The 15,177-nt window shown below is 43.6% G+C and overlaps 1 protein-coding gene across 6 annotated transcripts in view; it reads left to right on the forward strand.

Annotated features, from left to right (window-relative positions):
• NCOA6 (nuclear receptor coactivator 6) overlaps positions 1–15,177 on the forward strand; it is a 535,183-nt gene that overhangs the window by 370,800 nt on the left and 149,206 nt on the right. For all 6 annotated transcript variants that reach the window (XM_069243803.1, XM_069243799.1, XM_069243801.1 and 3 more), the window contains 2 exons: positions 7,680–7,798; positions 9,906–13,280. In XM_069243803.1, coding sequence (XP_069099904.1) covers positions 7,680–7,798; positions 9,906–13,280 — 3,494 coding nt within the window. The remainder of the gene's footprint in view (positions 1–7,679; positions 7,799–9,905; positions 13,281–15,177) is intronic.

A 15,177-nucleotide genomic window follows, 5' to 3' on the forward strand; every position in this document is an offset into this window, starting at 1 on the left:
GTTTACATAACCTGTAAAGGCTAGAAACATCAACCTTAATAACCTATGTACAGAATTTAAAAAAACCTTCAGCTACTCAGATTGAAGCACCCTGAGAGGCTACTTTCAGAGGCTATCATAGTTCACATTTTCTACTGCACATTATGTAAAGGATGTCTCACTGAGCTCGCCTCAGTTTACTTCAAGAAAACTCAAACTTCCTAACTTTTCAGCATGATTGACAAGCTTGAAGGTGATTTCTAACACAATTTGATTGAAAATCTGACTACGCATCATTCCAGAGACATCAAAAAAGGTTTCTTAAAACCTTGCGGTGCTTGTGAGAATGAGACTACATTCCCCACAAGAAATGCATTTACTGCCTACGTCCCTCTCTCAAAATAGGACCACAAAATCTGTTATACCTTTTCTTCAAATACCTTGAACAACTGAGAAGGTAGATAATTTGGCTGCTCAAAAGTCAAAGCCAACAAAATCTCAGCCTCTGGGGATGACACTGATGGTACTTCAGATTCTGCCACGAAAACTCATAAAAGAGATTGGTGAGAAGAATTCTTGTCTAAAAATTGTTACAAAAAGAAACCACTCAAAAAGGTTAAAAAAAATAAAACTGACAAGATGCTTCCACAGAACAAAATCTGTCATCTGAGCTTTCACTTCAACGCAGAAAGGAAGATGTGTTTTCAGAAAAAGAGCCTCCAACTTCACTAAAGTTATCTCTTAAAATTACTAAATTGTTGACCACACACTTGATGGCAATGTTGTCAATGACAGAAAACATTTTGATGAAGTCCTCGTCGACCGGATCAGTGTTGCTTCTGTCACTGCCAGTAGCAACATCATCATTGTAGACAGGAAGCATTGCAGTGGCGACAGCAGTGTTAACATCAGCGACAGTTCAGCGACAATTACTTCTATTTTACCATCAACAGAGGCTCTCAAGAAAAAGAATGACAATGTCGATGGAAGCTCAAAAAAATTACATTAATCACAGAAAAAGGGATTTCTGTATCATTAATGCTAGCGCTTACTATGTTTAGCCAGTTGTTTCCTCTACCACCCAACCATTTATTACATTTTGAAGATGCTAGTGATGAAAGGCTTTTTAGCACAGGCTACAGTCCAATTTTTGCTAGATATCAAGAGGAAAGTGAGTATATGGAAGCCGCATAAATTTCCTCCTCAGGCTGATGACACCAGAGAAACAAGCCGCAAAGTTAGACCTCTCCATTACTTTGAGGAATATAAACCTTTCGATCAAAACTTATAGTATGGTGAGGAGATGATGTAAGTTCCAGAGGCTTTGGTAAAAGACTGGAGGCTTATGTTAGATGATTATCACAAAAGATTTCCAGAGATTTAAAAGACCAGATCACCGTAACAACCATCTTTACAACCACATTTGCTAGTTGCACAGCTACTCACTCCTCTTTCTCCTACTATGCCTTCTTTTCCAAGTCCAACATCACAACTTTCACAAAACCCGCAATCAGTAACTCCATTACCATCAGTGGGCGATGGGACATATTCAGGTGATGTGGTAGAGAAGACTGTGAATATCTGATGATCAGGAAGTTGGTGCAGAATGGGATGAATATTTGGCACCTGTGTTGCACCAGCTGCTCCTTATTCAGTAGACTCACCACCAGGCAATATTAGAGGCTTTCATACTGAAAGTGTATGAATCGGGTTTGAGTTATCTATCCCAGTCAAACAAATCTGATTGTTTACAGAATGATCTTAAAGAGACTTCTCATAATCTCTGTAAGCTATCACAGTAGTTGATATCTCTTAAAATGAGGGCATTTAAATGATGAAAACCAGCTATACTTTCTGCATGTGTCCCTCGGCTGGACAGAAAGTATAACACTTCTGATGATTCACATGTCAGTCTAATTATGTCTTCGTAGGGCTGACTCCTTGGTTATGCAGCCTGCCCAGCATAGATTAACGAAATGATCCACTTCCTGCTCTACTCCACCAGACAGGAAAGGAGGGCAGCTAGGGAACTTTGGAAAGAGATTATTTTATGTGACAGCTGATACTGGAAGGGTATTTAATTCCTTATCTATCTTTAGTCACTATGATAGGCAGATGTGGTCAGACATCCAGGCATATATTGACCTTCCACTGTAAGATAAAAAAGCTGAAGCAAAGAAAATTCTTCATCAGGGGGAAAGAGACTGTATAATGGATATAGCATCCACTGTATTTAGACAGCTATCAGGTGCTGCTGTTTTCAAGAGGCAGGTAGGGTTGAATGTAACATCTTGCAGGCGAGAGGTGCAAAGTATGGACATGCCCTGTGATGGACATGCACTTTTTAGCAAGCATGTAGATGATGCCCTCGAATCGATCAAGACCAACATGGCAAGGTCACTCTGCATCCTCTAGCAAAGACATCGGACCTTTCAATGAGCCAGAGGGCAATTCACATTCAAAATATATCAATCTTAGTGCTCTTAACTAAATCAGCACCCTTAAACCTATTGTCAACAATACAGCAATATAGGGCTGCACCATCAACTGCTTACACAAAGCAAACCCCTGCCTCCCTCCCAAGAACCTCAAAATAAAAACTGACAAAAGAGAGTGATGTAAGAAAGGTTCTGTTCACAATAACACCTTTGAACGTTGGTGGAAATCAAATTTCCAATTATTACCGAAATTGTTAGTGTGATGACAGATTGGGTCCTAGACCTTATGTCATATGGTTACACCTTGGTATTAGTCCAGATTCCTCCACAAATACCACATCAAAGGAAATGTAATCTTTAACTTTACCTGCTTTATCTGGAAATTTTATCCATGCTAAACATGTGAACTATAGAAATAGTGGACTTAGCCAAGAGGAATATGGGTTTCTATTCCCACTTTTACAAAGGAAAAAAAGAAGAAATCTGGAGAACGGAGTTTCATTTTAGACCTGCGAAAACTAAACAAGTACCTCAGGAAACAACAGTTTCACATAGTCAAACTATTGGGACCTCATATTGGATGTTCTGCAGGGTATTATAGAAAGTGTGGTAAAGACATCATTTTAAATAGTGCTGCTCTCCCTAGTAGCGAGAGCAGCAAAGTCTGTCAGTGTCAGACATCCTGCCGTAGTCTGTCTAATATGGGGCCAAATTGCTCTTAAAAGAAGAGTTCAGTGTCTGGTCTTATGTATATTTCCAAGTAACGGAAGTCCGTGTTCACCACTGTCTCCATGCAAATGGGCGGCAGTTGCGGGATCTTACCCTTAAGCGGATACTTCATGGATTGGTGTCTGTTGATAGTGTAGCCTGAATACTTGCAGAAATTTGTAATAATCTACATTAATCTTGCTGTGTTAAATCCAGGTCAGTCACATACAGCAGCACGTCATCTGCGTATTGTGATATTTTGTCTTCTCATTGTCCCTCCCATTGCAGCCCTGTGAACAGTGGATCCTGACAAAACCATGTTGCCAAGGGCTCCAGTCCATCTACTGTCATTAGGAATTGTTCATGGGACAGTATGTCCCTCTCAAGCTCACCAAGTTTGGCCCACTTATCTCTTTTGAAACCCGAAATAAGGGATAATGCCTGGCCTCTAACCACGGTTTTGTACGCCTCCCAGAGAGTTTGTGTTGTCGATCGAGGTCAGGTTCTCTTTAAAGTAGTGTTTTGTACTGCCAGTGGGTCCGTATGTAATAAGTATTGTTTCAGATACTTGGGGTTGATTGGTCGGGTCGCCTATATGTCTCCAGAGCTCGAGGCGTACACTGCCCGTACCGAGAAGTGATCAGATATCCCTTAGCATTTAAAAAGTGTATCTTCTGGTGCTGTGTAAAACGGTAATCTATGCGGGAGACACTTCCATATGTGCCGGAGTGGAACGTGTATTGCTGTCTCCCAGGGTTGTGTGTTTGCCATATATTGACCTTCCCTGAGGCTGTTGAAAATTCTGAAAGCAGGTTTTGGGTCATCCCCATGTGTGTGATGGCCATCAATTTTGCTCCCCACTGATCGCTAACATAAAATCACCCCCCTTAAGCAGCATTCTTTCTGGTAGTTGTAGGAGTAGGGTGCTCAAGTTATGGAATGGGGAGGCATGCAGCCAGGGTGGCACATATATTGAGTGTTTGCTCCTCCCATCTCCAGGATAGTGTCACATATCTCCCATGTCAATCCGTCCAAGAGCTTTAGACAGTAAAAGGGAGCACCCGCTTCATTTAAATCCCTAGTCCTCTAGAGCCTGATTTATAGCCTGCTTGGGCCACCATCCTGTAGCTCCATTTCTCAAGAGCTTAGTATATGTTGCCCATCATGTGTATCTTTTTTTGCAACATAACTATGTCAGGTGGGTGACGTTTAAAGTATTGTAGTACCACCCCCTCTTAATTTTGTCTCCTATCCCGTTGTCAATCCAGGACATTATCTTCACTGAGGTCTCCCCGGCCTTTTTGGATGCATGCTACTCGGGACCTACGCATTTAAGGGACCATCCCTTTCCTTCCCTATTCGTAAAGCTTGTATAGTCAGCATAAAGGGCTATTGTCCCGAATATGAATCAACTGTGCATCCAGACAGACAAGAAACAACAAGAATGAATTCAGCATGAAACATTCCTCCTTCAATCCCTCTCCTCTCTGCATGGCTGATTTGGAACTGCCCCTGCCCCCAACATAGCACAGCACCTGTCGCCCCAACGATAGCCTAGAACAATAGGGTTCTGTGGTCCGACAGACAGACAGCCTCCCGTCACTAAATCCCCTCTATTTGCCGCTGTCCGTAAATCGTCCCAGTGCAAGTCTTCCATAAGCCAGAAAGTTTTCTACATTTCTCTAGTTCTCCTATTGTCCTCTGCTTGTGGCTCGGTCTCATGTCTGCAGTTCCAGAACCTCAGACTGAGGTGTCCAACCAGTCCCCTTGGCTCTCCCCGGCAAGGTGTCTTGTGAGTCTCCCCTCTGCGGCGATTGTTGGGGCACTTCTCCTCCCCTTAGCTGTGGCCCTCTGATCTGACCCCTTTGTTTCATTTCTTTGTTACCGGGATCGATTCAGTGCCCCCATCCTCCTTGCTGGCCTCCAGCCTTCAAGCCAGTTCCAGGCCTCTTCTAGGGTCCCAAAGTGCCAAGTTTTTCCTTCTGCCCTTAATTTAGCTGGGAACATAATTTAATATTTAAGGCATTATTTAATGCTACTAAACCATCAGCATAATCTTCTTTTTAAAGGATAAGTTTAATATTAGTGTACAGATCCGTGTTAGACGAACAGTGTTTTGCTGTTAAGATGTCTGAAGTATCACTAAGTAGCACTGACAGGAATTCCTTATCGAGTGTATTACTTTGCTAGTCATGGAATCACTGTCTGCCCACGCCTATGGTGACAATTTTGGTACAAAAGTCATGTAGACTACTTCCCCTTTCGATTGAATGGAACACTTAGTGCTCTGTGAATGTGTGCACCATAGTGACTCCACCAGTGCCCAGTCTTATGTTATTCCCTGAAGTTACTACTGAGTTGGCCAGATGAGGGGATGCAGAGTTACTCAAATTCTCCTTTGGGGTGTTTAATACCAGATTTCAAAGGATGGGAAAATCAGTTGTTTCCCCTGTACAACCCTGTCTGCTGTGATTTTAAATTTGGAGTGTCCCTGTGTCAGGTTATGAGAAGTTGGTTTGTAGGACAAACTGCAATCAGGCCAATATGAATGAAATTACCACTTAAGTTGTATGTGTTGATGAAGGTTGTTTAACCAACTGCTGCACCTTAACTTTAAGCCCCATAACCTCCGTGTCCAGTGCTTTAATTCAACAGGGCTATTCATTTGTTCTATAATTCTAGTGCAGTGTAAAGAACACCTTTGGGTTTCTTTGCGCACCCAGCATCTGTGTCTACTAGATAAATGTATGATAATGGCGCTAATCTATTTGTGTGAAATTTGAAATAGTAGTTGAAGGGTAGGAACTATCACTGGAGACTGTTAATTTCCCAAATTTATTCTGTTCTCCTATAATCAACTAATCTTGTCACAGGGTACTTGTTTTTTGTTTTTTTAGTAAAAAAGTGTTGACACCCGCACTTGAGGATTAGTATCTCTCACTGTATTTGACATTGATCCTGAGCCCTTCAGTTAATTCATCTATCTTGTTTGAAGTACACTTTTGTTGTATGGTCAGCCTTTTTATTTTCTGCAGCCCCCTGTAGAGGTTTTAGAGCTTTCCTTTTACCCATCTAAGTTATATCAGGGATTAATTGAATGGAAGGCTAAAAAGTATATAAATTTAAAGCCTCAAGTATATTTTTAGGGTCGAGCCTGCTTCGCATGCGTATCGCGGTGAGACGCTTTAGGTATTAGAAAAGGGCTTGGAGCCCTGTCGAGGTCACGTCTGTGTTTTTCATTGGTTTGTGGGCTTGCCTATTAAAATCTGCTTGCTTTCATTAGTCCAAGGCATGCATACATCATGCCTTTTCCGGTGGCTAGGCCTCCTCGAGCGCATCGACCAAGTACAGAAAACATGCGAGGCTTGCTGTTTTCTGTCTGGCTCGTGGACTACTTTTTCTCTATATTTCTAGCGCGATTTCGCTTGGCAGAAGTCGAGCACTTTACACAGTTAATTGCACTTTTTCGGGTTACGTACATAAATGCACTTTTGCCGATAGGTGAAAAGTCGGGTTAGGAGTTTACAACACTATCAGCTCTAACATGAGCAAACGCGAGACCCGTTGCATTTCAAATGCTTCTTGTATGTGTATCTAAAAAAATGCACTCTTCATCAGAGCCAAGAATAGACTGTGCTTTCTAACTGCTAAAAAAATCATCAACCAGTTAAAATCACTCCCTTCCTAATATAATGTTATTAACCAAAATAAAATGTAGTTATAAAATAGGAATTTAAAAATCCCCAAGGAGGGGACTCAACCCAGCCTCTTCTACTCAATGGTGTGAAAAGATAGGCCCGCTCTTGGCTTTACCGTGGGTGCCTTGTACAGGCTCCACACAATCGCAAAGCATTTTAAGATGCTGGGGGGAGCCAGATGGGAGGGTCCTCCTTTTCACCGTCCTGCTCACCTGTAAAACCTCTGGGGCTTGAAGTCCCTTGCCTAGTTCACAACATGCAAGTCCCTCTTTCCAGTAAACACTGACCTATTCAACAAGGCCAATTATACTTCTCACTTGTACTAGAAAATCTGAGGTATGGTAGTCTCTGTGGGGAATGGTTATCAGGGTGCTGCAATCTGATTGACTAAAGTTTTGTTCTGTTTAAATGATGATAGTAAACTAAGGATAATGTTTCTAGCCCTTACAGGCTATACATAATACTGAATTGCTTTCCAAATTTACCTTGAGGCTCCCACTTTGAGGAGGGGGAATGATTCAAGCATGTGAATCTATGAAATATACCAATACTTGAGAACTACAGTCACAGGTAAGTAACTTTTTTCTGTACCTATGTAAAAATAAACTGCTACTGTCCATAATGTCACCAGGAATTCCCTGTATACAGTAACTGTGCATGTGCTCCCTAAGGTTTACAAAGTTTGAAGGAAGCACCTATGCTATGGGCAGACTAGTACAATGCCTCTGTTATTCTTTGTCTAAAAGAGGGGTTTAGGCCAGTACCCAGACTGGAATATCATGTTAAAAAAAAATAGGTTGTCAACGCAGTATTTTAATGTACACACAATTCCCTTTTTTTTTCTTCTTTTTTTTAGTACTTCAGATTCTCGCCCTTCTGGAATGGAGGAATCTGACCAACATCTTGCGCTGGACCATGGAATGAATGTAGACAATGCTGGCCATAAACTTTCAGACTTCGCTAACAGGCTGCCAGGTACTGCACCATTTTCATAAATTCCATTATGTGAATGCTTTGAGGACTAGGAAGACCTATTTATAGTTTTCTCTATCACTAGAAAAACTCTTGCCACCCCTCTTGCCACTTACTAATTGTTTTTCATTCAGCGTCATAAGGTATCTTGTAGACAATTGATGTATCACAGTCTCTTTGAATCTATACCTAATTTCTTTAATATACACAAACAGGCCAAACTTGATAACTTTGAAAATACAACAGTATTTATTAGCTGATAATGCAGTTTGTTCCCCGCTGCCTAATTTGTCTTTCTCAGATTTACATCCAAATGATTGTGCACAAAGAAGAGTGCATTTTACCTGAAACATGTGAAATGACACGAGATGAATAAACATTTAATCTTGTAAAACAGCAACCACTACAGTCTGGCAAAGGATGGTGCTCTCTGAAGCTAGTGTGAGCTGACATTGGAATCGCTTGAGCCGGAACAGAGGTATTATAGTTAAAATAGCTACTGAAAGCTTCCATGGAGACCACACCCTTGTACAGTTGCAGCCTAGAGGACATGAACTTCTTAAAAGTGACAGTCTGCTGAAAGAAGGAAGAAACCTTACCATAGGTTTTTCTAGGGCAGCTTGTGGTTCAAGTGAGGAAGAAGGTGACTTTGGTGCTTTGGAAGCTTCCTGCTCTCAGCACCAATGCAAGTCTTCCATGCCTCCCAAGCATTTCTTCACACTGCAGACTAGTTACAGTTCAAATAGGTACTGGAAGCTTCCATGAAGACCAAGCTCTTGTACAGTTACAGCCTAGAGGGTATGAACTGCTTAAAAGTGACAGTCTGGTGGAAGAAGGAAGAAACATTACCATAAGGTTTTCTAGAACAGCTTGTGGTTCTAGAGAGGAAGAAGGTGAGTGTAGTGCTTTGGAAGCTCCTGCTCTCAGCACCTGCACAAGTCTTCCATGACTCCCAAACATATCTTCGTACCTCTGCTTTATTGTGTGGCGCCTACTAGACTATGAATTGTTGTCAAGGTCATCAGTGATTTAGTTTCCAAGATAGTTTTGCATCTAACTCTCCAGCTGTCTTCAGAAATGAGCCAGGACAAAATAACCTCTTCATTATTCACTGTAAAGCCAGCAAGACTTCCCCCTGGTTCCCTAATGACCTTGTGGTGCACGTTCTGAACAAAATTGGTGGATCCAACGCAACGTATGCACCTGTGGTGGGAAATGAATGCTGACCAGTAGTGCTTGTGGTCCTGCAGCAGTTTGAATTCTTTTTTGAGCATGATGTCCTTGCAAATTATGAAGATAAAGGAATTTGAAAAAAGTCTAGAACATATAAGTATTTCTCTAGAGATGCTGTCTTTAAAGCCAAAAAAGGAAACTGATGTTACTGGCTTGGGTGATTTCTCTGTGGAACCATGACATCACCTGTGGTTACTTTCTTGTGTCCCTAGCAACGTTGTTGTTGCCTCTATATTGCTTTGTATCTTTGCTCCTCCCTGCATGCCTCTTAGGATCATTGACTGTACTAACCCCTCAAAGACAGTCGCTCATGACTTTCTAATTTCTCAGTGGCGTCCTTCTGCCCTGCCTACTGCACTGTCATCACTTCTTACCCTTCTGATAATCATTGTCTCTTGCCAAAACTTTGGAATCACTGAATGGTCCATCCGTTGTTATCACTGTTAACATTTTATTTCTCTTTATTGCTGTCATACTGCAAACCAAACTAAAACTCTTGGCCTTTTATTTAAAACGTAACACTCCCATTTTGATCTCATTGCTCTTATTAATCTTCAGTTCACACAATGTAATTTGCGTCTCAAAAAAATGAACCCTTTGTCTGGCAGTACCCACCACTAGGTAAGGGCAATTAAATATATTAGTAAAATAAAAACTTGTGTATTGTGAATGAGTTAATGGAATCACTTCCTGGCTGAGAGGAGTGGGTAAAGAGAGGATTAAAAAAAGAAATCTTAATAAAGAAGCAAATGATGATGAACAAGTATGTTCCATTGATGCCTACACTGTGTTCAAGTTATTCATATTTTTCGTGTTCAAATACAGCATGTAGAGTACTTTTTCAAGCTGGTCTAATATTGCATTTTGTCTTTTTCAGGCTATCCTACCCAACCAGGAGAACAAAGGCCTTTGCAGCAGATCCCTCCTCAGCTTATGCAGCATGTACAGCAACAGCAGCAACAACAGCAGCAGCAGCAGCAAGCTCTTGCTTCCCAGTCACAGCAACAACAGCAGCAACAGCAAATGATGATGATGCTCATGATGCAACAGGATCAGAAATCAGTTCGACTTCCAGTATCACAAAGCATTCACCAGCAAAGAGGTCCTATAAATTCAGAAGCACATAGAATACCATTGCAACAAGGTAGTAACATGCCAGTAATGGTCAGCTTACAAGGACCAGGTCCAATTCCTCCATCACCTGACAAACGTATGCCTTTGCCAATCAGTGCTGCTTTAGTTGGTAACGGGAGAAAGATGTCTTATCAAGATGGCTTACAAATTCCTTCTAGTTCACCTTCTGGAGAGGGAGCTTCTTTTTCATGTCTTCCTGAAGGAGCTGGAGCAGAAATGCCTCCTGTTTCGGGTGCACCACCAAATAGCATGACTCCTCATTTAGTTCTTTCCCAAAATCAAGCAATGATGGGATTGTCGAAGACTGGTCCCAGTCCACTCTCAGCTTCTCAGGGTACAAGTCCTCAGCAGCAGCAAGCTAATCCTTTATCTGCATCTCACAGCCACCATTACTCAAGTGTTCCCAATTCATCACAGACTTCAAGGCCTAAAACACCCAACCGTGCAAGTCCGCGACCATACTACCCTCAAACTCCAAATAACCGTCCACCTAGTACTGAGCCCTCTGAAATAAGTCTGTCACCAGAGAGACTTAATGCTTCTATTGCAGGTTTGTTTCCTCCGCAGATAAATATTCCCTTACCTCCCAGACCTAATCTTAACCGAGGGTTTGATCAGCAAGGTTTAAATCCTACTACTTTAAAGGCTATTGGCCAGGCACCTTCTAACCTTGCTGTGAATATGCAGTCAAACTTCGGAGCACCTCAGTCTCAAAAGTTGGACACTGTTTTAGTTGGAACAGGTAAGCAGACAAATTCTGGAACTAAACGTGCAAGCCCAAGCAATAGTAGAAGGTCGAGTCCAGGTTCTAGCCGGAAAACGACACCAAGCCCTGGCAGGCAGAATTCAAAAGCAGCTAAGTTGGCTCTGACATCTCAGCAGAACTCAGTAGTCTTACAAAGTTTGGAGTTACAGCGACGCATCATGCTTGGGCAAAGTTCTTTGCAAACTTCTGCATCTGGTGGTTTTCCCAGTCACAGTATGATAGGTGGCACAGGTCCGTCATTTTCAACATCTGCAATGAGTGGAATACCCGAGGACCACAAGGAAAGCTTCAGTGTAGTTCAGGACAGTCATGGACAGAGTGGCAAAGAACAGGCTACTATTGAGCTGAAAAGCGTGTCATGCCAAGAGATGAGAATTATGGGTTCTGAAGATCAGCAAAAGAAAGATGGTCAGTCTGTGCATCCCAACAACATGATTAATGCAACAGACACTAAGGGTCTTATCTCCTCGACAATGAGGGATGCACCTACTTCTCTGAGTCAACTACTTGATCATTCTGGAGCTCCAAATGTTACTATTAAGCCAACAAACCTAAATCTTGAAGCATCCCAAAAGTTGACATCAAGTGAGGACCCAAAAAAGATGGATACCCTTCCCCCAATGCCAGAACAACCACAAAGAGAGGAAATGCCTATCCAGTTAGGTGTACCTCAAAATTCCCAAGCCAATTCTGATCAAATTGGACTAGATTTTGGGGGTCGTAGTTCCACCAGTTCTCACAGTGTCCCTGCTGTCATTCAGAGGGCAGTCTCTTCTTCCTCTTCAGTTTCTACTCCCATACAGCCCAATCAGATAACTGTTTTTGTAACTTCAAACCCCATTACCAGTTCTGCAAACACATCAGCACCTTTGGTGTCTCATTTGCAACCTGGCTTGATGTCTACCGTAGTTACAATGCCTAACGCTCCCAACAAAGTAATGGTTCCCGAAGGACAATCCACTGTTCAGTCAATTGCCCGGCCTAAGTTCATCACACCAGTTTTTATAAACTCTTCTTCAATAATTCAGATGGTTAAAGGTTCACAACAGAGTACCATTCCGGCAGCACCAAATTCTTCTGGTTCCAGTTTAGTGTCTCCATCTGTTGCAGTGGTTGGTCCTTTGCATATGCCACAGAATATCAGGTTTTCACCAGTACCTCCAGCTCCAAGCACTGTTTCTAGCAGTGGCTGTACTACAGCTTCAAGCAGGGCATTGGTTATTAACTCACTAGCAAACCCAGGTCAACTTCCCCATTCTCCTTCTGCAATTACATCTATGTCTCCGCATGCCCATATTTCTCCCCACCCTCAAGCTTCTTTCAATCCCCATAGTTCTCCCCATCCCCAGGCTTCTCCCCACTCTCGGTCTTCTCCCCACCCTCGGTCTTCTCCCCACCCTCGGTCTTCTCCCCACCCTCAGCCTTCTCCACACCCTCAGCCTTCTCCCCGCCCCCAGGCATCTCCCCGCCCCCAGGCATCTCCCCACCCTCAGGCATCTTCACACATGCAGGTTTCTCCTAACTCTCAGTTTTCACCCCATCCACAGGTGTCTCCCCATCCCCAAGCGTCCCCCCACCATCATGTTTCTCCCCATCCCCAATCTCTGATTCATCCCCAGACTTCTAGCCACCCTCAGGTTTCTCCCCATCCACAGATTCCCTCTCACCACAGAGTTTCCCCTCACCATCGCATCTCACCACACCACAGAGTTTCTCCCCATCCACCTTTTCGACAGACCAGGGATTGCATCAGTGATGACATGAATTCTCAAGGAGCTGCACCACTTGACAAGTATTCTGTAGCATCTCCACAAACCACAAGTGTGGTTTTTTCTCCTATAACGCCTAGCCAGAGCTCTGCTGGCCACAGACGAAGCCCTGTTCTATCTACGAACTGCAAGGGCAAGCTTGACAAAATTGGTCACTTTTTGTTGAGCAAAGCATGCAAGACTGTCACAAGCTCGCCTGAGCGAGCAGAGGATGTTCGTGCTCTTGAGGCTGATGTGGAAAATATTGGATTATTAACAGCAGTACCCAACCATCAAGGGACGGAACAGTTGCCTGTGGAAGTGGACACTAAAATGCCTTCTTCACTGACCTCTTGCTTTTCAAAGCAAGGCATGTCTGGTTCTAACAGCTTAAGCGTCATTACTGCTTGTTCTGCTGTGTCCACCTCTGTTTCTGCAAGCTTACCAAGCAGCACTCCATCAGCAAATACATCTGAAAACCCAGCGTTCCAGCATTTTACTGCAAGAATTAAAAGTAACCCTGTACGCTTACCAGGTGAACAAATTGGTTTTTCCCTAGCAGAGGATACTATTGGATCACACTTGGCACAGCTACAGAATACTGGTAAGTGCTTAATGATCAGTTTATTTTTCTGTGTCTGCAATTTAGAGTAGTTTGAGTCCATTTGATGTTTTGTATGATTACTTACAAATTCTGTTTCACTTACAAGACCTCATAAATGAGTGTTGTTCTGACCCTGAAAGGCAATATATGTTTGTAGCATGTGTAGCTCTGGATACACATGCTGTGCATGCTCCTGCCATCTAGTGTTGGGCTCGCAAGATCACAACTTGTTTTTGATCAAGCAAGTCTTTTCGAGTCACGAGGTATAGTGACTCCACATATCTCCGGTAAAGCACATGGACATCGCCTCCATTGTTAGATTGTTTTTCTCTGCAGTCAGGTTCAGACCTCTCTTTGTGAACTCCAGTTTGATGGTGCATGGTGTTGTCCTCAGGCCTTCTGAACTTTTTCTCCTCAGTTAACTTTTCAATCTTGCTAACACATTGGTCTCACCCATTGCGTGTTACTTTGACTCTCTCCCTCAGTTGACAATTTAGACCATAAGAGGGGTTCAGCCCCTACGGCGTACCATCACTTCAACATCCGAGAATGTATGAGTGGTGGAAAGGACTCCATTTAGGTTCTATCCTTCTTGCCATGCAAAGTACCTGAGGACAGATCTACACGCAGTTCGTAACCTCCCTTTGCCCCCTGATCATCAAAAGGACTCCTGTGCGGCATGCCTCCTCTTCCCGAAATAAGAAGATGCTTCAGCATTGACAGATCTGATGCATCTCTTTGGTTTCAATGGTGCATCGAAGGGAGGCGGAAGACACTACAAAACCCTTCCAAGAATGAGAAGGGTAGACCCCCCAGGAGCCAGGTTTTTCTGGTATAGAGGCTATGGTGGCATTCTCCCCAGAAAGTGTGGACTGTAAGTCTAACGTTGAAGTCTGAGAGCCCCCACAGGACCAGCGCCCGCCACCAAAAGCCCCAGTGGGTACCACTCTCCCACAAGCCACTCACCCTAGGCAGGCATCGCTTCAAGCTCCCATTCCCTATTGGAGGCCTCCAGTCCACCACTGCCTCATGGACATGGTTGGCTTTGAACTTGCAAGCCAGACCCAGGACCCTCCTCACATTCAGCACAGAAGTCGTCCTTGAACCCACGCATGTTGACATAAACCGCCACCTCTGCTCTGGAGCCAAAGACTCCCTCTCTGCCACAGAGGGAGCCGTGACACTCAGAGTTGAAAACCTCAGAACCAAAACATGCGGACCTAAAAAATTCAGAGCCAAGCTTACTCGAAGCTGAGATTGAGCAAGCCAAAGCTCAACTCAGTGGCCCCTGGACATCAACCATCACCGGCTCCTTCCAGGCCACCATTGCAGCCGTGTCATCTGCTGTCTTAGAGGATCTCGGGCAGGCAATTCTCCAGCAGCTTCAAGAACTGCTTCACATCAGGCTATAGCGTATTCACATCCAGCCTGGTTGGATTCTGGCCAATCCTCCACAGGCACCCAAGGACTTGATTCCTCATAACAGGAAATTGACTTTTGAGGAGTACCTCAACCGTTCTGTGCAGTCAGTGACCAAGAATCTTCTGTGCCATGAGAGAGGCACCTCTCCAGTACCTTCTGTTGCTTCCCATCATCTTCCTCCTATAGCCCCTGTCCATACCTCTCCTCTGTTGCCTGTAGGTCCTCAGCCACACTTGCAAGAGGGTTCCTAACATTCGGGGAGGGGACCGCCTGAGCTCTCCTTATGACCTGCCATATATTCTGTCCTCAAGGGCGATTATGAAGTAAAGCCTCCAGCTGACACTGACTGCAACTTATACCCCACAGAGCCCCTACTCTTGGAAAATACTATCTCGAACCCCAATACATTACACAGAGTGGCTTGCTGGAGACACCTTTAAAGAGTCAATGAAGGCACGAATAGTCACGCCTTGGG

The sequence above is a fragment of the Pleurodeles waltl genome, chromosome 7 (assembly GCF_031143425.1).
Source record: "Pleurodeles waltl isolate 20211129_DDA chromosome 7, aPleWal1.hap1.20221129, whole genome shotgun sequence".
In the NCBI taxonomy this organism is placed as follows: Eukaryota; Metazoa; Chordata; class Amphibia; order Caudata; family Salamandridae; genus Pleurodeles; species Pleurodeles waltl.